Source organism: Scyliorhinus torazame, chromosome 15 (genome assembly GCF_047496885.1).
Source record: "Scyliorhinus torazame isolate Kashiwa2021f chromosome 15, sScyTor2.1, whole genome shotgun sequence".
In the NCBI taxonomy this organism is placed as follows: Eukaryota; Metazoa; Chordata; class Chondrichthyes; order Carcharhiniformes; family Scyliorhinidae; genus Scyliorhinus; species Scyliorhinus torazame.
Window position 1 is genome coordinate 162,955,275 of NC_092721.1, and position 26,340 is coordinate 162,981,614.

Here is a 26,340-nt window from a genome sequence, read left to right on the forward strand (position 1 = left end):
CTGTGCTACCGTGCCGCCCCCACTGTGCTACCGTGCCGCCCCCCACTGTGCTACCGTTCCACCCCCCACTGTGCTACTGTGCCGGCCCCACTGTGCTACCGTGCCATCCCCCACTGTGCTACTGTGCCACCCCCACTGTGCCAACCCCCACTGTGCTACTGTGCCGCCCCCCACTGTGCTACCATGCCACCCCCCACTGTGCTACCGTGCCACCCCCACTGTGCTACCGTGCCATCCCCCACTGTGCTACTGTGCCGGCTCCACTGTGCTACCGTGCTGCCACCCACTGTGCTGCCACCCACTGTGCTACTGTGCCACCCCCCACTGTGCTACTGTGCCACCCCCCACTGTGCTACCGTGCCATCCCCCACTGTGCTACTGTGCCGGCTCCACTGTGCTACCGTGCTGCCACCCACTGTGCTACTGTGCCGCCTCCCACTGTGCTACTGTGCCGCCTCCCACTGTGCTACTGTGCTGCCACCCACTGTGCTACCATGCCATCCCCCACTGTGCTACTGTGCCACCCCCCACTGTGCTACCGTGCTGCCACCCACTGTGCTACCATGCCATCCCCCACTGTGCTACTGTGCCACCCCCCACTGTGCTACTGTGCCACCCCCCACTGTGCTACTGTGCCGCCTCCCACTGTGCTACTGTGCCACCTCCCACTGTGCTACTGTGCCGCCCCCCACTGTGCTACCGTGCTGCCACCCACTGTGCTACCGTGCCACCCCCTACTGTGCTACCGTGCCGGACCCCACTGTGCTACCGTGCCACCCCCCATTGTGCTACCGTTCCACCCCCCACTGTGCTACCGTTCCACCCCCCACTGTGCTACCGTGCCGACCCCCCACTGTGCTACCGTGCCATCCCCCACTGTGCTACTGTGCCGCCCCCCCACTGTTCTATTGTGCTGCCACCACTGTGCTGCCGTGCCGGCCCCTACTGTGCCACTCCCCACTGTGCTACTGTGCTGCCACCCACTGTGCTACCGTGCCATCCCCCACTGTGCTACCGTGCCATCCCCCACTGTGCTACTGTGCCACCCTCCACTGTGCTATCGTGCCGGCCCCTACTGTGCTACTGTGCCATCCCCCACTGTGCTATCGTGCTGCCAACTACTGTGCTACCGTGCCACCCCCCACTGTGCTACCGTGCCGGCCCCACTGTACTATTGTGCTGCCACCCACTGTACTACCGTGCCATCCCCCACTGTACTACTGTGCCACCCCCCACTGTGCTACTGTGCCGCCCCCACACTGTGCTATCGTGCTGCCACCCACTGTGCTGCCGTGCCACCCCCTACTGTGCTATCGTGCTGCCCCCCACTGTGCTACCGTGCCACCCCTACTGTGCTACCGTGCCATCCCCCACTGTACTACTGTGCCACCCCCCACTGTGCTGCAGTGCCACCCCCTGTGCTGCCCTCCACTGTGCTACCGTGCCACCCCCCCACTGTGCTACTGTGCCGGCCCCACTGTGCTACCGTGCCATCCCCCCCTGTGCTACTGTGCCGCCCCCCCACTGTGCTACCATGCTGCCTCCACTGTGCTACTGTGCCGCCCCCCACTGTGCCGCCTCCACTGTGCTACTGTGCCGCCCCCCACTGTGCTACCGTACTTCCCCCCACTGTGTTACCGTGCCACCCCCCACTGTGCTACCGTACCTCCCCCCACTGTGCTACCGTACGTCCCCCCCACTGTGCTACCGTACTTCCCTCCACTGTGCTATCGTGCTGCCACCCACTGTGCTACCATGCCGCCTCCACTGTGCTACTGTGCCGCCCCCCACTGTGCTACTGTGCCGCCCCCCACTGTGCTACCGTACTGCCACCCACTGTGCTACCGTACTTCCCCCCCCACTGTGCTATTGTACCGTCTCCACTGTGCTACCGTACTTCCCCCCACTGTGCTACTGTGCCGCCTCCACTGTGCCACCCCCCCACTGTGCTACCGTACTGCCACCCACTGTGCTACCGTACTTCCCCCCCCCACTGTGCTATTGTACCGTCTCCACTGTGCTACCGTACTTCCCCCCACTGTGCTACTGTGCCGCCCCCCACTGTGCTACTGTGCCGCCCCCCACTGTGCTACCGTGCCACAGGAGAAGTGATTCCCCTTGAGGGCTGCATTGAAGTGGCTGTGCAACTTAATGGACAATGGCAGATTTGCCTCTACACATAGTGAAGGGAATCACCCTGCGTCGAAGGGTCGTGCATGGCTGGAGAAGTATCGACTGAATTGTGCTGAAGTCCAATATAATGACCAATGGAAAAGCAGGCCTCACCAGCATTTAAAAAAAGCATACTGTTGTTTTTAATGGAGAATAAAGGAGCATGAAGGACATTATCGTCAAACTAAAAATAAATGTTGGAAGTTAAGCTCAATGTTTGAAAGCACAGCCTGTACAATGTGCTATTAGGCCGAAGGTGGAGGCTGACTTGGAGTGACTTGTAAAAACTGGAGTTTTGGAACTTGTCAGAAAATGGGCTATGCCAATGGGCTCCGTGATTATTTGTGGGGACTTTAAGGTCACTGCAAATCCAGTGTTATGTGCTGAACAGTACCCATGACCTCACATTGCGGATCTGTTTGTGGGAATGGTGGGAGGCCAAAATTTCATCAAAATTGACCTGAACCTATTTGCAGGGGAAGGTGGACAAGAAATCATTGGAACCTCTGACAATCATGAAATAAAAGGGCTTGTTCCGGTACCAAAGATTGCCGTTTGGCATCACATCTGCTCCTGCATTATATCAAAGGATAATGGTCCAGAACCTCAGTGGACTAAGCAGAGTCCAGTGTTATCTGGAAGACATCCCAGTCATTGGAAGAAATGAAGAGGAGCACCTTCGAAACCTGGAGGTCACTCTCCAGAGATTGGAAGACTAGGGTCTGCGAGTCCGTAAGAACAAGTGTGAGTTCTGCCACTTCTCCGTTGTCCCCAAGCCTGGGACATGTGATTGACACCAATGGCCTTCACAAATCTCTTTCTAAGGTTAACGTCATCACAGAGGCACCTGCACCTCAGAATATAAGCCAGTTATGTTCCTTCATGGGATTGTTGAATTATCATGGAAACTTGTCCCAAACATGGCAACAATTCTGAAACTGTTACACAACCTCTTGTTCCGGAAAAAGACATGGAAGTGGTCACATCAATGCAATAATCAATAAAGGCAAAGAGTCTAAAGCTCTCAAGCACTTTGATCCTATTTTATCTTCAGTTAGTTTGTGATACACCTCCTTATGGTGTAGGAGCGGTAGTCTCCCACATCATGCCATCGGGTGAAAAAAGATTCATTGCTTTTGGTTCTTGAACCTTCAGCAAAGCTGAGAGCAACTATGCCAAGATTGAACAAGATGTATTGAGAAGCATCTTTGGCGTCAAAAAATTCCATCAATTCCAGTATGGGAGAGAGTTTACACTGCTGATAGACCATCGTCCAATGACCACCATTATTGGACCACATAGGGGAATTCCGTCACTCACTGCAAGTAAGATGCAAAGAAGAGCATTGCTCCTGCCTGCGCACACTTACACCGTCTATCACCAGTCTAGTTTGCATGGTAACATAGTGGATTTTCAAGTTTGCCATTACCTATCTTCAGACTGCTCGAAAGGGAGCATAATAATAATAGTATTTTCTACTTTCAACAAGTAAACAATACTTCTATGCAAGTGAAAAAACAAATTCGGAATGACCCTGTGCTCCCAGGAGTGATGGACATGGTTTCATAAAGAAAGACATCAGGACTAACATCTAGCCTGAAAAGCTCCTGATCCAGGAAAATGGAGCTGGCAGTTCAGTCAGGGTGATTATTCCACCACCTTTGAGGAAATGGATGTCAGCGAAGTTACATGACGGCCACTGCAAAGTCATCCGCATGAAGGAAGTAGCGAGAAGTTTTTTCTGGTGGCCTGGATTTGATGCTGAGATTGAAGAAAAAGCTGGAACATGTTCTTCTTGTGCTGAGGTAAGAAACCTGTCACCCTCAGCACCCCTGCATCCATGGGAATGGCCTGCAGAGGCTTGGCAACTTGTGCATGTGGAGTTTGCAGGACCTTTCGAAGGATACATGTTTTTAATGACTGTTGACGCTCACACCAAATGGCCAGAGATTCTTAGGTTGACATCTATCTCATCAGAAGCTGGGAGAAGTGTTCAGTTGCTTCGTATTTTCAGAACAGCTGGTGAATGACAGCAGACCTCAATTCATTTCATAGGAATTTGAGAATTTCCTACAAGTGGCATTCAACACGTTTTATCCATGCCATATCACCCTGCCACATGCTTTTCAACATGCTTTGAAACCAACAAAAGAACAGGTTCACTTATCCAACGCCTCAACAAATTCTTACTGGTTTATCGGAACACCAAACCAAGACCTCTCCTGTATGATTCATGATGAAAAGGCAGCTGTATTCTGCACATGATCTTCTAAAATCTCCAACAACCAAGCAGATCGCATGAGAACCATAACAAGCACAAGTGGAGTAGCTTGAAAGCAAGGCAAACCACAGAGTTTTCCACCAGGGACAAGGATGTTTGGCTTGTAATTACTCCTCAGGGGAGAAATATGTTCCTGCCACAGTCCTTGCGCAAATTGGACCTGTCCAGACCTCAGTTGAGGGAATAACATTGTAACAAATGGGCGACACGGTGGCACAGTAGTTAGCACTGCTGCCTCACAACACCAGGGACCCAGGTTCAATTCTGACCTTGGGTGACTGTCTGTGAGGGGTTTGCACATTCTCCCCAGAAAGTTGATGGGGACCTGATATTTTAAAAATGAAATTTACAGGATGTGGGCTTCGCTGGCTAGGCGTTTGTTGCCCATCCTAATTGCCCTTGAGAAGGTGGTGGAGAGATGCTTTCCTGAACCAATGCAGTCCATTTGGTGTAGGTACACCTACTGTGCTATTAAGGAGGGAGTTCCAGGATTTTGACCCAGCGAAAGTGAAGAAACGGCCAAGTATTTCCAATTCAGGATGGTGAGTGATTTGGAGGGGAAACTTCAGGCGGTGGTGTTCCCATGTCTCTGCTGCCCTTATCCTTCTAGATGATAGCAGTCTTGGGTTTGGAAGGTTTTGCCTAAGGAGTTTTGGTAAGTTCCTGCAGTGCATCTTGTAGATGGTACACACTGCTGCTACTCTGCGTCAGTGGTGGATGGATTGAATGTTTGTGGAAGGGGTACTAATCAAGTGGGCTGCTTTGTCCTGGATGGTATTGAGCATCTTAAGTGTTGTTGCAGCTGCATTCATCCAGGCAATTGGAGAGTATTCCATTACACTCCTGACTTGTGCCTTGTCGATGGTGGACGGGCTTTGGGGAGTTTGGAGGTGATTAATTGGCACAGGATTCCTCACCTCTGACCTGCTGTTTTAGCCATAGTGTTTATATGGCTAGTCCAGTTCAGTTTCTGATCAATGGTGACCCCCAGGATGTTGATAGTGGGGGTGTCAATGATGTTAATGCCACTGAATGTTATGGGACAATGGTTTGATTCTCTCTTAGTCGAGATGGTCATTGTCTGGTACTACTGTATCATGTGAATGTAACTTGCCACTTGTCAGCCCAAGTCTGGGTAATGTCTAGGCCTCGCTGCATTTGCACGTGGACTGCTTCAGTGTCTGCGGAGTCGTGTATGGTGCTGAACATTGTGCAATCATCAGCGAACATCTATGCATCTGACCTTATGTTGGAAGGAAGGTCATTGATGAAAGAGCTGAAGATGGTTGGGCCTAGGAAACATAAGAACATAAGAACTAGGAGCAGGAGTAGGCCATCTGGCCCCTCGAGCCTGCTCCACCATTCAATGAGATCATGGCTGATCTTTTGTGGACTCAGCTCTACTTTCTGGCCCGAACACCATAACCCTTAATCCCTTTATTCTTCAAAAAACTATCTATCTTTATCTTAAAAACATTTAATGAAGGAGCCTCTACTGCTTCACTGGGCAAGGAATTCCATAGATTCACAACCCTTTGGGTGAAGAAGTTCCTCCTAAACTCAGTCCTAAATCTACTTCCCCTTATTTTGAGGCTATGCCCCCTAGTTCTGCTTTCACCCGCCAGTGGAAACAACCTGCCCGCATCTATCCTATCTATTCCCTTCATAATCAAACCACCTTCATAACCACTCTGAGGAACTCATGCAGTGATGTCCTGGAGCTGAGCTGACTGACCTCTAACAACCAAAACCCTGCTCCTTTGTGCTAGGTATGAATCCAACTAGTGGAGAGTTTTCCCCCCGATTCCCACTGATTCCAGTTTTGCGAGAGCTCCTTGATGCCACACTCCATAAAATGCTGCCTTCATGTCAAAGCTATTTGCTCCATCTCACCTTTTGAGGTGTACAAAATAATGAAGGACATAGATAGGGTAGATAGGAACAAACATTTCCCTTATTTGAGGGGTCAATAACCAGAGGCCATAAATTTAAGGTAATGGGCTGGCGGTTTAGAGGGGATTTGAGGAAAAACGTTTTCACCCGTCTGGAACTCACTGCCTGAAAGGGTGGTAGAGGCGGGAACCCTCACAACATTTAAGAAGCATGTAGATGAACTGTTGAAACGCCGCAGCATACAAGGTTACGGACCAAGTGCTGGAAAATGGGCTTAGAATAGATAGGTGCTTGGTGACCGGCACAGACATGATGTGTTGTAAAACTCTCTGACTCTTCATCTGCTTGCTGTATACCTGATGGCAAGGGCTGTTTCCACGTGGCAATGTATAGTAAATCTTGACATCTGCTCTGCCAAATATTCCTGGGCTCCTCCAAGCAACACAAGCTGCAGAAGTATTATTACAGCACGCCAGTGGTCTGCTTTGCCACATTTCACGTGGGAGCATGGCTTTCATTGTATGCTCTACCGACCCCAATTACGCACCATAAAACATTGAGTTTGTATGCAAGTCCTTAATCTCAAATTTTTTTTTTGCTAATATTACCAGGTACTCACTTTTGCAGAGTCTGAAATATTGTCCCAATATGGTGCTGGAAATTCCTGATGCCCCATCAGTATCTGGTCAAAAAGGACATCCTGATCATTGCTGTGCCTGTAAATAACATCATCTCTCATTTTAATTACTGACACATTTTCATAACCTCTGTGAAAGATATTAAGCAATGTATTTAATAAAATAGGTAATAGTACATTTTAATCACTTTGGAATACTCACTAGTGTCAAAATTAAACCTCCAAATTAGCAATTCAATGACCTGGTGGGTAGAGAATATCCTCAGTGATGTAATTTTTGCTGGTTCTACACAAAATGCGCTTCTAATTTGCAAATACTGCATGATCGTCCATTTTAGAAGCAATCTAATGCTCAACTATTCGATCAATCTATTTTCTTCTCATCCTCACATAAACTAAAATAGTTCTTTAGCTACAAAACAATCATTAAGGTAGCACAGCACAAGGCAAGACCTTTTAGGGCAAAGGAAAATAAACCCCAATCACAAGGGGGAAGAGACTGAGAAAGGATGAAGAGGTCGGAAGCCAAAACAACAGTTGAAGAAAAATAAGTTTTTAGGAGCCATTTGAGAGGAAGGGAGGAGAGGTATTAGGATAGGAGCAGCTGGTTATAATGGTGATTACTGATAGTGGAATTAACGGTGAATTGGTGCCCACAAGTGGGGAGTGTGCGAGGAGATATGGTTGGAGATAATTGAATTGAATGTGTCAAGGCCTGGTCAGACTTGTAGATGTGGACTGTCATGATATTCAAACACACACATCATGATAGACACACCAACAGACAAATCAGAACACACACCACCACAACCAATCACAGAAAGATATAAAAGCACAAACACGACACCTGGTGGTCAGTATTAGCTGGAGAGGAGGACCAGGACAGACCTGCTACACGACACCCTCAGGGAGACAGCACGTGCAGAGTATCCAGAACGAACTGTATTATAAGAGTTAAAATAAAATAGAGTTCTACCACATACAACTGTGTTGGCTCATCTGTGCACCAGAGCACCCAACACCACATGGTACAGGAGTGGATCGATACCTGCCGGCATACCTCAGTGTACACAGACAACCAGCAGTGTCCAGGCAAAATGATAGAGCTCCCGGTTCCGCAGCCGCTCCAGTGCTATGGCGATCTCCGCGAAAACTGGCGGCGATTCCGGCAAGTGTTCGAATTGTTCCTGGTGGCAGCTGAACTCCAAGACCTGGATGATAGCGAAAAAATTGAATTTCTCCTCACCATCGCCGGTGCAAGGGCAAGAGAAATATTCACAAGGTTCAGGTTCTTCAGGAGGCAGCAAAGGTACGATTACCAGGCAGTCCTGGACAAATTCTCCAAGTACTGTGAAGAAAACGCAATCCAATCGGCAAGTAAAGGTAAGAAAAGCGGCAGTACTCATCTCGTGGCTGGGATCCCGGAGCCCAAATTCCCAGAGGCTGAAATCCCGGGCCTGAGAGAGGGCTGGGTCGAGGTCGGCGGCCATCTTGCTAAAGGTATCACGCTAGCACAGTTGCGCGAGCAGTGCGCAGAACCGGAAGTTTCGTTTGCGCATGCGCGAGATGCTGCGCATGCGCAGTCAAGAAAACGACCATCGGTAAAGGAACAGCGATCTGAGCATGCACAGTCGCTTCCTACGTGCTACATACCGAGCGTCAGGATGTCAGAGGCCCCAGACCGCACCAATATAAAGGGGAAACGTCCCAAATCCAATTTAAAAGGGAAACGTCCCAAATCAAAAAAACAAAAATCTGTTAAAGCTGTAAAACAACCTTCCCTCACCTGGAATGACAGCACATTGCCGCAAATTGACCCAGGAGATGAATTTGACCTCCGAAGAACCCTCCGACAAGCAGTTACCTACGCAAAGGCCGATGATTCCGACCTTGAATACTTCGATGACGATCTTTACAGTGTTTCCGGACCTCGCGAGCCCAATGAAAGCTCCGTGGTCCTATACGACTATGACTCGGACGAACCTTTCGTGGTGCACATTGGCGGCCCCCACATTGAATCCGACGCAGATGCGGATTCATTTTTCGGATTTGAGGATCTTCAATCCAGCAGATATGACGTCCCAGCTTATCAGTACCGGATGATGCTGCAGCCTGACATTAACAGACAGGGAGCGCTGCAAGCACACGGAGAGCGCCCTGCTGCCACACAGAGCGTGGTCCACGTCCCGCTCAACGTTCCCGACTCTATGAAAGGAGACATGCAAGACTCCAGAGCGCAGTCCTCGCATGAACCAGAAGTGACTCCAGTGTCACAAGCCCCCACAGCAAGATTGTGGACAGACTCCACAATTGCAGAAACGCAAGACTCCAGAGCGCAGTCCTTGCACGAACAAGAAGTGACTCCAGTGTCACAAGCCTCCACAGAGAGCTCGTGGACAGCCTCCACGGTAGAAGCAACGCAAGACTCCAGAGCGCAGTCCTTGCATGAACAAGAAGTGACTCCAGAGTCACAAGCCTCCACAGGGAGCTCGTGGACAACCTCCACGATAGAAGCAACGCAAGACTCCAGAGCGCAGTCCTTGCACGAACAAGAAGTGACTCCAGTGTCACAAGCCTCCACAGAGAGCTCGTGGACAGCCTCCACGATAGAAGCAACGCAAGACTCCAATGTGTGGTCCTTGCAGGAACAAGACCATGAGGGTCTAGCAACCTCTCCTGACCAACCAGCGGCAGACGATGCAAGTCTGCCATGCTCACGTGAACAGCAAGAAGGCTATAACAGCCTACCATGCTCCACTACACAGCAGCGTGACCATGACGGTCTCTCATGCTACAATGAAGGGCACAGCGCTGAAGACTGTTCAAGCCCAACTGAAGACAGGCCAAAGGAATCGCCTCTTCCAAGCCCGAAGAAAAAAGGTTTATGCGCTGACCTTCAGGATCATTATAGCCGAACAGAGATTAATAATGCTGCACGGTCACAGAAGGATGCTGAGGATTTGCTAAAGAAATTAATTGAATGTTTAACTTGCAAGGAGCAGACTGAGAATTGCCAGTGTTTTAGTACGGATCGAAAAAATGGACAAGACATTGATCCTCAGGTAATGGAAATAACACAACCTTAATCATATCTACAGCAGGGACAAATGTCTCCCTTAAACACAACGCCGCAAAGTCCCAACTTCGGAGACCAGCAGTTAGTCAGTAATGACTCTTCAAACCTTGAGGGGAACATTAATTGCATTGAACCTATACACACTCCACTGATAAATGAGCAGAACATTGGAGCAAGAATCCTAAGGACACCGACATCGAGTAGCCAGATAACGAATTTAAAACCCGCAGTAGTTTCAAGTGAACCAAGTGTGCTTTCCACTAATGGTGAAGATGCAGATAAGGTCGACCCGATTATCCATTGTACCATACTAACCCCAGTGATTAAGCAGTTATGTATGGGGAGTATAATGTGGGCAATTGAGAACAGTAAAAGAGAGACTGTGACCATGCCAGTCCCAGCAAAATCAGACCCAGAGACCATGAAGGCATGTACATTAGACAAAGATACATATGAGGTACCTGAGAAGAAAAGTGAAATGGAATGTTCTTTGGAAAATAGTACAATGTCGATAGAAACATTGGATCCTATATTCGAGACCATACATATGGGAGAATTTGGGGGTAATAAACAAGGTTCTGCAATGTCTGGGGGAAGATTTAAAATTCCAAAGAAGAAAAGCCCAAATGAAGGACAACGGCAAGACAATGACAGTCCACCGACATGGTGTGCACCACCAGATGAAAACTCTTGACAATTTACCCAACCCTAGTGAACAGCAAGCTGCTAATGAGGATCTATCCACGGGATGTGAGACGAGTGATGACAGCATCCCACTTCCGATGCAAAAGGTGCAAGGTGACAGACCTCGCCTAGTGCGTACCGAGGCACTCGACAATCACGGTGGGACCACTGACGACTGCGGTGGCGGCGCACCGCTTCCACCCTCGATGGCTCGAGCCTCTCCACTGGTTGGTGCATTCCTGCATGTTCCGACTCCAGAAGTGCAGCTTCAGGGAATCTCGGCTGCCTCCAGTGAACCTGTTGGGACTCCGGACGGGGAGCATCGACGGAAGGCAGCCCGGACTCCAGATGGGGAGCAGCCAAGCGCCGACTCTGATTCGCGCACGCCAGACCTTGCTCCGGACGGGCGGTGTCGCGGCCTCGGTGATGGCACGCTCAGGGTGACGGCGGATGCCACGGCGACAGGGAATTGATCGCGTGGCAGTCCCACTGGGTCGGCAGTGGCGACCAGCACCGGCGGTCCAAGATGGACACACCAATTCGCGCCATCGCCAGACGTTGATGCGAGCAACAATTCTCTCTCCAAGGCGACATGCTTCGACGTTTCTCTGCGGAGTCGCCCTTCTGGCACAGCAGGTGGCCGGAACCAGCGTGCACGGTCTCGGCCAACTTCCACATCTGGCACAGTCATCGCCTTGCATGATATTAGTGATGGTGCTACTTCGATGGCAACGACCTATCAGCTACAAGGTGCCGTCCACCACAAACATAAAAAGAAAAAAGACTCCACCTTGTTCTTGGCATGCAGGGCGGATGGATTGGTGCGTAGGCGCAATCAGCGAGCTTTGCGCCGCCTTCCACGCTCGCAACTGAACCGTACGCACACGCCGGATCCTCCACTGGTTCCCAAGGATGACTTTGTGGAGATGCCACGGATCATGCCCCTTCCATCGCCACCAGAACCAAACCACAGCCAAGGCAACACTAACAAAGATGTTGAATGTTATATTTGCACGAATGAAAAACCAAGCACTGCACGAAGTACAACAAATGGAAAAGTAGAGACTTCGGCAACAGCATCACCTCCAACAGTCCAAGGTGAACCAGTGTGAACCCAAATCTCCACAGCTGAACCGGCTTGAGGACCAGCCTATTCTTGAGGCGGTCACCCATTAGACTGGACTTATAACGCTGTTCATACGTTCAAAAAGTCAAACACTTCTGTATTATAACCTGTTGTTGTTTATCGTTCCAGATATCGTCTGACCGGACCACTGTTCAAGTTTTTTTTTTTTTCTCGCATTCATGTTTTGTTATGGTACAACCTTGTTAGTGTGACGCACCCGACATTGCCCCATGTAAATAGTTACGTCATATACACATGCTGTACACAACACACGCACACACTCTTAGATGAACTCACAACACGATTATATTTATAACCACGTAGGCGCATATCTTTGTAAAAAGGGGGGATGTCATGATATTCAAACACACACATCATGATAGACACACCAACAGACAAATCAGAACACACACCACCACAACCAATCACAGAAAGATATAAAAGCACAAACACGACACCTGGTGGTCAGTATTAGCTGGAGAGGAGGACCAGGACAGACCTGCTACACGACACCCTCAGGGAGACAGCACGTGCAGAGTATCCAGAACGAACTGTATTATAAGAGTTAAAATAAAATAGAGTTGTACCACATACAACTGTGTTGGCTCATCTGTGCACCAGAGCACCCAACACCACATGGACAAAAACTCTTGAAATCAATTTGTTTGTGCCTGAGGGGCTAGTGGAGTTTGGGATAAATAGGGGTGAGAAGGAGCAGAAGGTGTGTTATGGGTAAGGGGACTTTGAAGCCGGAAGAGGACAGAGATAAATGAAGTTCAAAGAGGCTGTTAAAGTAAACGAGCTGCAAAGTGATATCAGCAACAATGCAGGAAAGGCTATGGCAGTGACTTTAATGCTTCATTGATGCTATTTTTAGCAGCCTGTTAGAAATAAAAGGAAACATGGATCTGTACAGCTCATTTCAAACTGCAATCTACTTTAGTTTTCAAACATGCCAGGGAAGGCTCAGTAAAATAATTAGAAAAGTATGCTATGCAAATATGAGTTATACTGAGATAGTGAGAGATTTATTTATTTAAATACTTCCAATTATATTTTGGATGAATTCCGAGTCAGTTGATCTTCCCAAGAAATTGCAACTTCAGGGCTTAAGTATTGCAACATGAAGGAAACAAATCTGGATTTGAATATTTAGCTTTGAAAATGACTGTTTTTATCTCTATACATAACAGCTTCTGGCTCTTTGGTGCAGTCATGAAACAGGACACAAAGGTATTCCAGCAGTCACTTTTCTTCTTTGATTCACTTCCTTAATTCATAGCATATTTTGCTACCAGGATTTCAATGTGTTTCTACTAGAGAAAAGAGAGCCTTCAATAATTATTTGGTTGCCAGCCTCTTTCCTAAAAAGAGTCAAATAAAATTTGTAAGATTAATCATTTTTAAACGTAAGTTTCAAAACTACACAAAGGCCATTTTATTCAGAAGGGATAGACTGATCCAGATGCCACTGCTGCCTTGGTGCATTAGTGTGCGTAATGCAACAGTCAGACACACCATGAAAGCTTTTGGGTTTGATCTCTGATGAGTTTGCTGATCTCTGCTGGAGTCGTAGTGGGTTCTACTATTGGAACTCAATGATCCCATGCTTAAAAAAAGGGAGAGTTACGCAAGGAGATTACTGGAAAATGTGCGTGTCAGGTTTGAGCTTGATTAGGTTAAAATGTGATGACCACATAAACTAAAAGCATGCATTGTCTAGGTTCGCATAAATAATAGCTGCTAGTGTTCAAGAAATTCCCAGGCAACAGTGTGAGGCCTTAGTAAAAGAGGAGATTCTGCTGTACAATTGATTGACAGTCACAAATGATGTGTTTAAGCTGGAATCAATGGGGTGTAATGACGACCAGCGTTAGGAATAAAAAATAAATGGTACTTTACAACAAAGAACCATTTTCAATTGCAGCCATTGTTGTTATTTAGGCAAGCACAGTCGCCAATTTGCGCAGTGCAAGGTCTCTCAAAGGGCAATAAGGCAAAATGGCCAGTTAAGCTGTCCCTGCTACAATTGATTGAGTGATAAATGTTGGCTAGGTCTCAATTGAACGATAAATGTTGGTCAGGACTGTCTCCGTTTAACATCTAATCTGCAAACAGCGCCTCTGGCTGTACATGAGTATTATCCTTGAATTTGTCTATGTATCTGGAGATCAGCTTGACCCCATAACACTGACTTTAGGCCAATGGTTCCATTAGGAGCAAAGTTGGCACTAGTTGCCAGGCACTAACAGAAATAGCATGCATTTAACCTTTCCATATCGATATCAATGTTTGATTTTTAACAAATTCCTGTTGCCAAAACTGTAAAAGTTTGAGACTGCACTTATTAATGATCACAGTATCACAACTATATCATTTTGAGTATGTTTAATATTGGAAACAAATCAAATTATGGTATGTGGGGGTTGCTGGCTAGGCCAGCGTTTCTTGCTCATCCCTAATTACCCTTAAGTAGGTGGTGGTGAGCTGCTCTCTTGAACCACTGCAGTCCATATAGTGTAGGTACACCTACTGTGCTATTAAGGAGGGAGTTCCAGGATTTTGACCCAGCGACAGTGAAGGAACGGCTATACATTTCCAAGTCAGGATAGTGACAGCCTTGGAGGGAAACTTCTAGGTGGTGGTGGTTTGATTCTTTCTTATTGGATGTAGTCATTGCCTGGCACTTGTGTGGCGCAAAATATGCCTCTAGGAATAGTAATTAGAACTGAAAAGTGCTTGGACATAAATATAACCAAAGTTTCACAAAACAATGTTCACTAAAAGCCATTATTTAAAAAAAGTACACAAATAAATTGTTTTTAAGGATGTACTCTTAGGTATTTACTAAAAAAAACAGTAAAACATAGAATCATAGAGTGCTAAAGCCTAGGAAGCAGCCATTCATTCCTGGGCCGGAAGATTGTTCAAAATAATATGGCCAATTAATTTGCCCAAGGTGTAATGCATAAACTGGTCAAAGTAATTAGCTTTAGATGACTATATAGAAGATTATACTAAGACAAGTGAAAAATTCCATTAAGTATGTGCAATACATTTTTGAGGATAAAAGTCTTTTTCATAGATTTGCTTTTCTGATATTTTGTTTTTGTTATACTCTGCCCAATACATTGCAGCACCAGCTGAGCTTAACACAGCAGGGGGAGATTTGTTCCCAGATCTCCGCCAATGCCACTTCAAAATCATTCAGTGCAAGGTGCCTTTGCAGTGGTCCAGTTGATTCTCTTGCTGACTGTCTATTCTTTCCTAAAAGGAATGGTTTGGTTCCTGTTTTCTTCAAAGACGCTACTCAGGTATTCCCAGCATCTCCTGGGTTTTCTTTGATGAGATTAGGAGCTTTTACTCGATTAGCCCTTAGCTCTACTCCGAGCTCCATAATGGAAAGCAGTCACTAGGAGGACAGAGGAAACACTACAAGGACACTCTGAAAGTCTCCCTAAATAACTGCAACATCACCACACGCACGTGGGAATCGCTTGCATTAGAACGCACAAACTGGAGAAGAAGCATTCGTGAAGGCACCAATCACTTCGAGCATCACAGGGTGGAGCACACGGAGGTCAAGTGTAAACAGCGGAAAGAGAGTGTAGAATCCAGAGCGTCCCACCCACCCAGTTCATCAAGCACCACCAGCTAAACCTGTGGCAGAGTCTGCGGATCCAGGATTGGACTATTCAGCCATCGCAGAACCCACTTCCTTGGAGGGGAGGCAAGTCATCCTCGTGCCTTAGGGACTGCCCGAGAAGAAGAAGCCTTTAGCTGCAGAATGCCAGAATGCCTTTGAATAAAATCTAGTATATCATCATAAATGTATAAACTGAAGAACCAAATAGCTTGCAAACAGTCTGAGGTGGCGACGCACTGGTGAACTGAAGTTTTTCAACACACTGAAAGGTAATTGAAGCCAAACATCTTAAGAATTATGTGAAAGTCAAACATCAGACTTAACCATGCAGAAAAGTCTACTTGTTCTAAACTCCATTTGCATAAGAAAATTTAAGACAGTGCCAAATTCAGTTAACTAATGAGTCCAAGTATAGGATTTTGATATCAGACTGCTGGAATATAGGGTTTTATGCTTAAGTGACTGCAATGGTCACATGACTGTAACAGAAGGTGTTACAGATATTTGATAGCAATAGATTATCACTTTCAACTCATCAATTATAATACTATTTATCTCATCATCAGCCAATCCCAATTGACCTTTACTCATATGAACTTTAGTTGAACCTGGGAATAATTATTTGAAGATGATGAATAATCACCCAGCATTAAGTGATTATTCATAAATGTTCCAGAAAGGATTCGGGGAGCAATCAGGCCAAGTGAGAGAGATAAATTCATACTTGACTTGAGATAATAAGACATTGATAGTATGTCCACAAATGCCCATAACTTGATATATTCTCTGCCTCATCTGAAACCTAAATCACTCCAATATACATTATTGTTGAAAGAGAATTTTAAATGTATTTAGTCTACATAAGCACATGCACAGATGTTTGGGATGAACTTGCCCAGAAAACTGACCATGCCCAGGAAGCGCAATACCGCCTTCTTGTCTTCTGGGGTCTTCATGGCTGCGATGGCCTTGACCTTGTCTGTGTCGGGGCATACGCCCTGCTGAGAGATCATGGGCGCGATTCTACGACCCCCCACCGGGTCGGAGAATCGTCGGGGGCCGGCGTGATTCCCGCCCCTGCCGTGTCACGAATTCCCTGCCACCGGAGATTCGGCAGGGGCGGGAATCGCGCCGCGCCGTTCGGCGGACATCGCGCCGGTCGGCGGGCCCACCCCCGGCGATTCTCCGGTCCACGATGGGCCGAAGTCCCGCCGCTGTCAACCCACGCCAGCCGGCGTGGATTAAACCACCTTTCGAATGGCGGGACAAGGTGGCGCGGGCGGGCTCCGGGGTCCTGGGGGGTGGGCGCGGGGCGATCTGGCCCCGGGGTGTGCCCCCACGGTAGCCTGGCCCGCGATCGTGGCCCACCGATCCGCGGGCGGGCCTGTGCCGTGGGGGCACTCTTTTCCTTCTGCCTTCGCCATGGTCTTCACTATGGCGGAGGCGGAAGAGACCCCCTCCATTGCGCATGCGCGGGGATGCCGTGAGCGGCCGCTGACGCTCCCGCGCATGCATCGCACGGCAAAGTCATTTCCGTGCCAGCTGGCGGGGCGCCAAAGGCCTTTCCCGCCAGCCGGTGGGGCGGAAATCACTCCGGTGCGGGCCTAGCTCCTCAAGGTGGGGGCTCGGCCCCTCAAGATGCGGAGGATTCCGCACCTTTGGGGCGGTGCATTGCCGGACTGATTCGCGCCATTTTTGGCGCTGGTCGGCGGTCATCGCACCGATTGCGGAGAATCCCGCCCCATGTCTCCGAGGAACTTGAGTGTCAACATGCCAAAGCAACATTTGGCCCTGTTCAGCTTCAGGCCATTGGACACGGCGGAATACCTGCTGGAGACGGGACACATGCTCCTCAGGGGTCGTGGACCATATGATGACGTCGCCAAGTACACACGAACCCCTTCGATGCCCTCCATCATCTGCTCCATGATGCGATGAAATATCTCCGATGCCGAGACGATGCCGAACGGCATACGGTTATAGCAGTACCTGCCAAGGTGTGTTGAAGGTGCAGAGCCTTCTGCTGGACTCATCCAGCTGGATTTGCCAGAATCCATATGACGCATCTAACTTCGTGAAAAACCGTGCATGTGCCATCTCACTGGTGAGTTCCTCCCACGTCGGGATGGGGTAGTGTTCACGCATTATATTCTGGTTGAGATCCTTGGGATTAATGCGGATGCACAGGTCTCCAGAGGGATTTTAAACACCACTATCGAGTTGACCCAGTCAGTTGGTTCGGTTACCCTGGAAATGATCCAGCTGCAGCTCCTTGAGCTGTTCCTTCAGGCGCTCCTTCAGCGGAGACGGGACCCGGCGTGGTGCATGGACCACTGGCTTGGCATCAGGTCACAGTAGGATCTTGTACTGATATGGCAAAGTGCCCATCCCGTCAAACACATCTGGACACTGAGCGAGGATGTCGTCAATGCCAGCTTGAAGATCCACATTGGAGGATGTCGTTGAATAAACCCGCTGCACCAGGTTTAGCTTTTTGCAGGCATGCGCGCCAAGTAGGGATGCCCTGTCCAGCTTGACAATTTCAAACCTTAGCCATGCATGGGTACTCCAGTTGGAGACGAGTAGATGGCAGGACCCCAGTGCTGTGATGACATTACCTTTATAGTCCAGGAGCTGGCAGGCTGCTGGGAGGACCTTGGGGGGCTTCTTGATGCGTTTGAAGTCTGCCTGTGAGAGGAGGTTGGCAGAAGCACCTGTGTCCAGCTTGAACTGGATGGAGCAGCGGTTGACCTGCATCACCGCACGCCATTCGTCCTCCGAATCCACAGCGAGGATGGACCGAATGCGAGATGAGTTAGGTGTGGCATGTTCACGTGTGGTAATGATGCCCACTCAGTAGGCGGACTCCAGGCACTCGTCCTCTGGATCCGTTGTACTGCCAGGATCAGAATCCTGTCATCGTCGTTGCACATTCTGTTTGCGCCGTCGTCGGAATTGGGAGCGCTGGCCTCTGACTGGTGGTGCAGACCTGCACAAGGCTGCATAGCGTCCAGGCTTCCCGCAGTTTAAACATCGCCTGCTTCTTGCAGGGCAGTGCCCCTTTAAGTGGGCATTGCCACAGTTCAGGCACGTCATGACGTCGGCGTCGTGACGCGGTGTACGTCGTCGCACATGCACAGTGCGGTCGGCAGACGTCTGCATCTGTGCAGTGTGGGGGTCGGCCGCTTCATTAACCTGTTCGCATCGTGCATGCGTGGGGCTCCGGGAAAAGCGAGCGAGATGGCCGCTGTCTTCAATGCTGAGGCACTGCATCCGGGAGATGGCCTGCATACTCAATGCCTCATGGGATGCAAGTTTCTCATTTTCAGCCGATTTGTATTGGGAATACCGATTTTTTGCGTGCTCATGCACTGTACATGTTTCAATCATGACTGGCATGGTCATATGCTTGATTTTTCAGAGCTGCTCTCTCAGAGGATCAGAGTGAACTCCAAAAACGATTTGGTCTCTGATCATGGAGACAACAACATCACCAAAGTTGCAGGACAGCGCTAGCAGGCGGAGGCTAGTTAAGAAGGCACTGAAAGGTTCATCTTTACCTTGAAGGCGTTGTTTGAATATGTGGCGCTCGAAGATTTCATTGGTGTCCACTTCACAGTGACTATCGAACATATCCAGGATGGTCTGAAACTTTGTCTTGTTATGGCCTTCGGTGAAGTTAAACGAGTTGAAGAGTTTGATGGCTTGATCACCCGCTGTTGAGAGGAGAAGCGCGATCTTTCTTGCATCAGACGCACCCTCGAGGTCTGAGGCTTCGATGTACAGCAGAAACTTTTGCTTGAATATCCGCCAGTTGGCACTGAGATTGCCGGAGGTCCTGAGCTGGTGAGGAGCCTGAATCTTCTCCATGGTGCCGGGATACATTTGCTGGTCATCACGGAATGGGCTGAGGTAAGCCACCTTAAATTAGTAGTCTCCTGGTATCATGTTGTGTTAGATACATTGGTCTAACACTGGCAGCAACTGTATGCAGTTTAGATCAGAAAGATACTCCAGACCTTGAAGTTAGTTCAATCAGGTTTATTGAACTAATAGCACAGTTAGCACAGTTCTCTGTGAGTTTGACTCTCTGCTAACTTAAGTGTGGTTACTCTGTCTGACTGAACCAGACTAGCTCTTAGCCACGTGGTGGAGGTGTGAGATTGTAACAACACCCTTGACTGACTCTTTAGATGTTCATCAGGGGAAAGAGGCGGAGTGTGAGTGCCTTGTGTCTTTTATAGTCAGATCCCACCCCTGAGTGTCCTGCCTGCTTATTGGTCCTGTCCTGTTCTCTGTGTCCATTAGCTACTTGTCTGCATATCATTATGTGTGTGTCTGTATATCATGACATCCAGTACTGGAAGAGCCACTATTTCATCCAATTAAACACGAGGAAGTCTGAAGCCATTGTCTTTGACCTTCTGTCACAATCTATCACCACCAATTCCATCTCTCTTCTGGCTGAACCACACTGTTTGTTGTCTCAGCATCATATTTAACCCTAAACAGAGTTTCCAATCTTTTAACCTTTTGTTATATATTGTTGTATCATCTGTAAATAGTTGGGAACTAATTATTAGGAACTAATTGTTATGATTAAAGCAAAATACTGTGGATGCTGGAGATGTGAAATAAAAAAATAGGAAGTGCTGGAAAAACTCAGCATCTGGCAGCATCTGTGGAGAGAGAAACAGAGTTAATATTATTGGACTTGAAACATTAACTCAGTTTCTCTCCCGACTAATTGTTCGGTGTCAGGGTTCCAGGAAGCTGCACTAGAGTCATGTGACATGCAACAGAACCCAGTTCAAACCAGCCTTCTATTGTAGAAGGCAACATGGCAAATATGGAACATAAAGAGCCCTCATCTTTCCAAGCTTAAAATGCGATCAACACCTGGAAACTAAAATACAAGAACACACAGCATGTTGACAGCGAGTGTCTGCGAGTAAACTCAAAGCATTCTAAATTAATTCAGTACTGATTTGGGAAATCTACCCATATTAGTGCCGGAAGAAAATCGGAGTGAATTGTGTGAAAACAAATAATGAATGCACAGCTATAGCCCATTATGGTTTGGCAAGCTGATATTGTAGAGGCATTTGCAAAGTTTAAACATGAGTGCAGGTTGGCATTCAGTAGTTTCATAAAAGGCACCAGCAGTGAATTAGTCAAGCTTACTGATAGCTTAGTAACAAGATTTTTTTTTAATGCAGCCAGAAAATTTAAGTTTAAGGGCACAGATAAAAGGCTGATAGATCAACTAATTTGAAGTTCTGCACACCCTGAAACATAGAAAGCGCTAATTGGGAAGGACGAATTCACAACATCGCAGGCTGTCGACACTGTCTGAGTACATGAAGCCACAGGCAGGCAGATGAAGACGCAGTCTACCCAAATGGCTAGCCTTCAGTTAAGCCAAGCAAAAGGCAGCGGGGTTGATGCAGTGCAGGAGAATCAAAAGACTAGAAAAAACAGAGAGAAAGACGTGCAAGAACTGCGGATGGCCACATGAATTCACAGACAGAAGGAGATTTCAAGAATATGAATCAATCTGCAGAGCTTCTGGAAAGGTCAATCACTGGGAAAGATGTGCAGAGCAAAAAGAGAAGGTGGCAGATGAGGCATTAGAGCCAGAGCAACAGGGCAATTGGACAGGAAAAGAAACCATAAATCTATACCCTGGATGAATTTCAGAACACAATAGGCATAGAAACCATACTACTGCACAAAATGGCTGGCTGTGACAGATCACAGAGAAAATAAATTCACACAATCATTCAGATCAGGAGGGGGGTGAGGGAAAAGCCCACAGCAATAAATCTGGAGGTGCAGATTGATACTGGAGCATAGAATATCATCATCCCACTCATATTGTAACAGCAGACCTTTCCTGAAAAGTTTGAAAAATGGTTACTCAAAGAGAAGTATACAATGCCATGCTAAAGGCATACAGGGGAACTGAGATTCAACAGTTGGACCAACCCAAATCAGAGGTACACACAAAATAAACAATGCACACTGTATGTTCGAAATCACTGAAATGGATGCTATCCTCGGAGTGAGCAGCTGTGAAGAGCTGCAGATTATCTTGGTAAACTATGAGGTGGAGGTGACACTAAAGGTTGAAGTGAAGAGCGTACACCCATTGAAAAGCACCCTCCAATCATATATAAAGATGACCTGATGTAGAAGTGCCAAGAGTGTTTTGAAGAAATGGCTGGTAACTTTGAAGATTTTGAGTATCATTTAACTATTGATTGAGAGAAGAAACCAGTGATTCATCAACCACATAAAGTACAAGAACTTCAAGGAAAGCTTGAAAAAGAGCCCCAAGTAATGGAAGACAAGAAAGTGATTTCCAGCATCACAGAGCCTACAGTTTGGGTAAATCCCATCACGGTGACAGAGAAGACAAATGATGGCTAAGAATCTGCCTGGATCCCAAAAATCTTAATTAGGCCATGAAATGGGATCACTGCCCAATTCCAACACTGGAAGAGATCATGCCAGCACTGGCAGGGGCAAAGGATTTCAGTAAGCTCGTGCCACAAATGGCTCCTGAATGTGAAACTAGACGTGGAATCATTGGCTTGACAACATCCAACACACTATATGCATGGTACTAATTCCTGTGTCTATCTTTTGGTCTTTGTTATGGGCCAGGGTTTAGAGAACCCCAAAGTGTATCATGGAGTTCATCTGACCCACCGCTTTTAATAGATTGTGGTATGGGGAGCACACGGCCCACTCTACAGGTGTGGTACAGCAGAAATGGAAAAGTATTTTTTTTAAAGCAAAACAATGTTTATTCTATGAACTCAAGTTAACCTTTTTAAAACATATCGTGAATATCTTAGCAACTATGAATTCAAATACAACCCCCAAAGAATACAACATTAAGTAATGCTTAAGCTGTCCTTTTAACATCCATAAGACTTGAAAAACCTTTAAAACAGAAATGCATCAGGCTTACCTTCACTACTGAGAGCAGTTATTAGTTTTAAATCACCAAAGGATCGATTTACAGTCTTTAGAATACAGAGGGAGAAACTCATACACCTTCTGGCTGTGACTGTAGCTATCCAGCTCTGAAAACGAAACTAAAACACACGCTGCAGCAAACAGCCTAAAACGAAAATAAAAAGCTGACAGACAACCCAGCCCCACCCACACTCTGACATCACTGATAAACACCCATTTCTTAAAGGTACATTTCTTAAACACCCATTTCTTAAAGGTACTCTCACATGACAGTCTTAAAGTGGTAAGAAAATAGATGAGTCATACAGGGGATGCAAAGGAACAGATGATATCCAGCCATGTGTTGTGGATGAAAAAAGATCATGACAACCATCTACATGAAGCCATAGAGAGAGCCGGGAAAGTGAATCAAGATAAGTGTGGATAAATGCATTGTGAAGGTGATGGAATGCAGTTCTTCAGAATGGTGTAGACTCCTAAAAGAATCATGGCTATCTCTGGGGTGGAAGCCACAAGAGGTAAAGGGAGCTGAGAAGTTTCCTTGGCTTGATCCAAAATATGTGCCCCCTCATACCTCTTATGTCAAAGCACACAGTAAACCTGCGAGAACTGATGAAAAGAGAATGTAGTGTACCAGTAGTCAGAGTCACACGACAGGAGTTCCAGCAAACTCAACAAAGGGATATACCAGTAGACAAGTCTGTCATATAATGACAGCAATAAACCTGTCACTCTGCAAGTAGATGCTTTGACATAAAGGACTGGGGGCAGCCTGGTACAAGAAACAAGCTCTAACCCCAACTGAGACCAGATATGCCAACATAGAAAGTGAGCAGTGGTGTACGGATGTGAGAGGTTCCATGCATATCTCTACAGGAGAAAGTTTATAGCAGAGAGTGATCATCATCCACTGGACCAGATCTACAAGAAGAATCTGCGTAAAACACTAGTAAGACTGCAGAGGTTACGCTTGAGGCTTCAGAGTTACAATTTCACTCTGAAACACAAGCCAGGAAGAGAAATGTTAGCAGATAGCCTGGGCGGGATTCTCCGTCCCACCACACCCATTTTCTGATGTGGCGCGCCCCCGCCGGCTGCAGGATTCTCCGTCCTGGCAGCTGGCCACTGGGTTTTCCCATTATGGGCACCCCCCACGCCGTCGGGAAATCCGCGGGCGAGAGTGCACTGCCGGTGAAACAGAGTATCCCGCTGACAGAAAATTCAGCCCCTTATCTCAGTTGTCCCTACAGGAGAAACACAAGGTAAAAGGTGTCAATACAAAGATTCATCACCTAGTGAATGTAACACCACCAAATCTGAGTCAAATTAGAGATGAGACAATCAATTTACCGCTAAGAGCAACAGATGTCAAACCTACAAGGCAGGTGCACAACATCTTATCACCAAAGAGCTACCATGAATAATATTTTTCAAAAAGAATACACACTGTAATACACTCTAAAAAAGGGGTTACATTCATTTCCAAAAGTCGACTGATAATCTGCCTTAGTTTAGGAAAGTTGTTGACTGGAACAGTTACACTGATAGGGGCATTACGTTTTCAAGAGGGATGTTGTATTGTAAATATCTGCGAAGAGTTAGAAAAACTAATTGTTATGTGTAAGTGTTCCAGGGAGTCATTGTTCACGGCTGCACTAGAGTCAGGTGATGTGTAACAGAACCAGTTCAACCTGGTTTTCTATTGTACAATGGAGCTTGGCAAATATTAAACATAAAGCGCTCTCATCTTTCCAAGCTTAGTGTGCGATTACTACCAGCATCTGAAAATTAAAAGAACACATAGCACCTCTCCATCATAAAGACATCATAAAGACATCTATCTTTGTAACATTGCCCATTTCCAGCCTCAGCCCTTAGCTTATCTACCGCCAACCTTGACCTTCTAAACGCTATCCTGGCTGGCCTCCCACGATTCCAACCTCCATAAATGAACTGAACTAAAACTCTGCACCCCGTATCCTAACTTGCAGCAACCCTGTGCTCACTGACGTGCATTATCTCCTGATCCACCAATACCTCAAATCCTCATCCTCATGTTTAAATCCTCCCTGACCTAGACCCTCCCCCAATCTTAACCTCTTACAGCCCTACAATCCTCTTTAAAAAGAAAATCTGCATTCCTCCAACGCTGGACTCAGTCTACCCCATGTCCTTTGTCCCAACATTGGTAGCTGTGCCTTCAGCCATCTCGGTACTAAACTGTAAAATTCCTTGCTTAATCTCTCTGTCTCTCCAAATTTTTCTCCTTTTAGGCCCTTCCTTAAAATGTACCTGTTTGACCAAGCTATTAGAAACTAATCCTAATTGATCCTCATTTGTTTCACTGTCGATTTCCATCTAATTACACTGGTGTGGGGCACTACATTAAAGGCACAGTATAAATGTAAGTTTTTTGTTGTTAATCCATTAAAATAAACAAGTTAATGTCTCAGAGAGTGGATTACTATGACTGCGTCAAGCATTCATCTGGCAATATTGACAAAGTTAAACAAAAATGCTGAAACCAAAAAGGAATGTGCACTGTACATACCCACGGAATGGAGGGAAACCACAAAGCAGAATATAAGTAATCACACCAGCAGCCCAGATGTCCACCTTCAGACCATAGCTATAAAGAAAAAGTGCTCATTAGAAATGTGTGTGTAAAGTACAACCAAGCCCTGAACTCAATTTGTGTAAAATGGATTACTATAAGGTTCATGCATTATTCATTACATAGAAGACGCTGGCACTGTAATTAATTGAAACTACATAGTATCCTAATGGATAGTGGGGCCTTTGTCTCGCAGCTAGAGAGCTATTACTCAAAGTATTGTATTAGGGTTGTTATGCTGGCTCGGAGGGTGCTTCATTAGCTTCCAATTGGGTGAATATGTAGCATTGGGCGAATATGTAACATTCTGAATAAATGTGATGCAGACTGCTCACTTGAAAGAAGAAACACTAACAGTTGTGAATTAGGCAACATCTCCAAAATAACAATAAGGCACAAGGAGCAATACAATGAGTTAAGGGAATTCTCCTTTCACTTTTGAGGTCTAGGCCTGAATTAACGAAGATAGGTTACTTCTCTCCTTGAAGTTACATGAGCTCTAAACGAAATGAGCTCTGCTGCCTTAATACTGAACGCAAATCTCTCTTTAATGTGGCAATAAAGTTGCCACACAAATTGTTTTTCTGTACAATAGAGATGTCCCACTAATGCATAAGGGAATGCTTTTATGAGGATGGAGTAGGAAGACCGTTTAAGTATACTCTGACCTGAGAGCTCACAGCTGCTTAAAAAAAACAAATATTCCACAAAATATATTTGTTCAGCACAGAAAATTTCAAAGATTTTGTTTCTGACCGAGCAGCAATGTAAATTACGAGTGGACTTGCACCAAGCATGTATAAATCAAACTAAATATCCACAAACATGAATCACGTCTGCAACTGTTGAAGAATGTTCTTGAACCAAATTGGAAATACATTTCTGCCACAGTTGTATCAAGGGCTACGTCTTCCACAAATAATGAGGATATCTATGGATACACTGTATTTTGGTGGGCAGAATTCTCCATTTGAGAGACTAAGGGATGGATTCTCTGTTTGGGAGAGTATGGGCGGGATTCTCTGTCCTGGGATACCTGGAGAGCGTTCACCAATGGGACGGAGGATCAGGCATCAGAGGAAAAGCCGCGATGCTCCGATACCCCACTGGTGGCGTGAATGAGATCCACAATGCGCGCCGGCAGAGGGGTGTAGATAAATGCAAATGGCTCTTAATGACCCATTTGCATCTATTTATCCGTAATGGATTTGTGGGGTTGAAACA

The 26,340-nt window shown here is 46.8% G+C and overlaps 1 protein-coding gene across 4 annotated transcripts in view; it reads right to left on the reverse strand.

Annotated features, from left to right (window-relative positions):
* The window catches only part of dclk1a (doublecortin-like kinase 1a), a 514,704-nt gene that overhangs the window by 57,381 nt on the left and 430,983 nt on the right, over positions 1–26,340 (reverse strand). For all 4 annotated transcript variants that reach the window (XM_072477022.1, XM_072477021.1, XM_072477023.1 and 1 more), the window contains 2 exons: positions 25,054–25,131; positions 6,966–7,062 (listed from right to left, as the gene is read on the reverse strand). In XM_072477022.1, the coding sequence (XP_072333123.1) occupies positions 6,966–7,062; positions 25,054–25,131 (175 nt within the window). The remainder of the gene's footprint in view (positions 1–6,965; positions 7,063–25,053; positions 25,132–26,340) is intronic.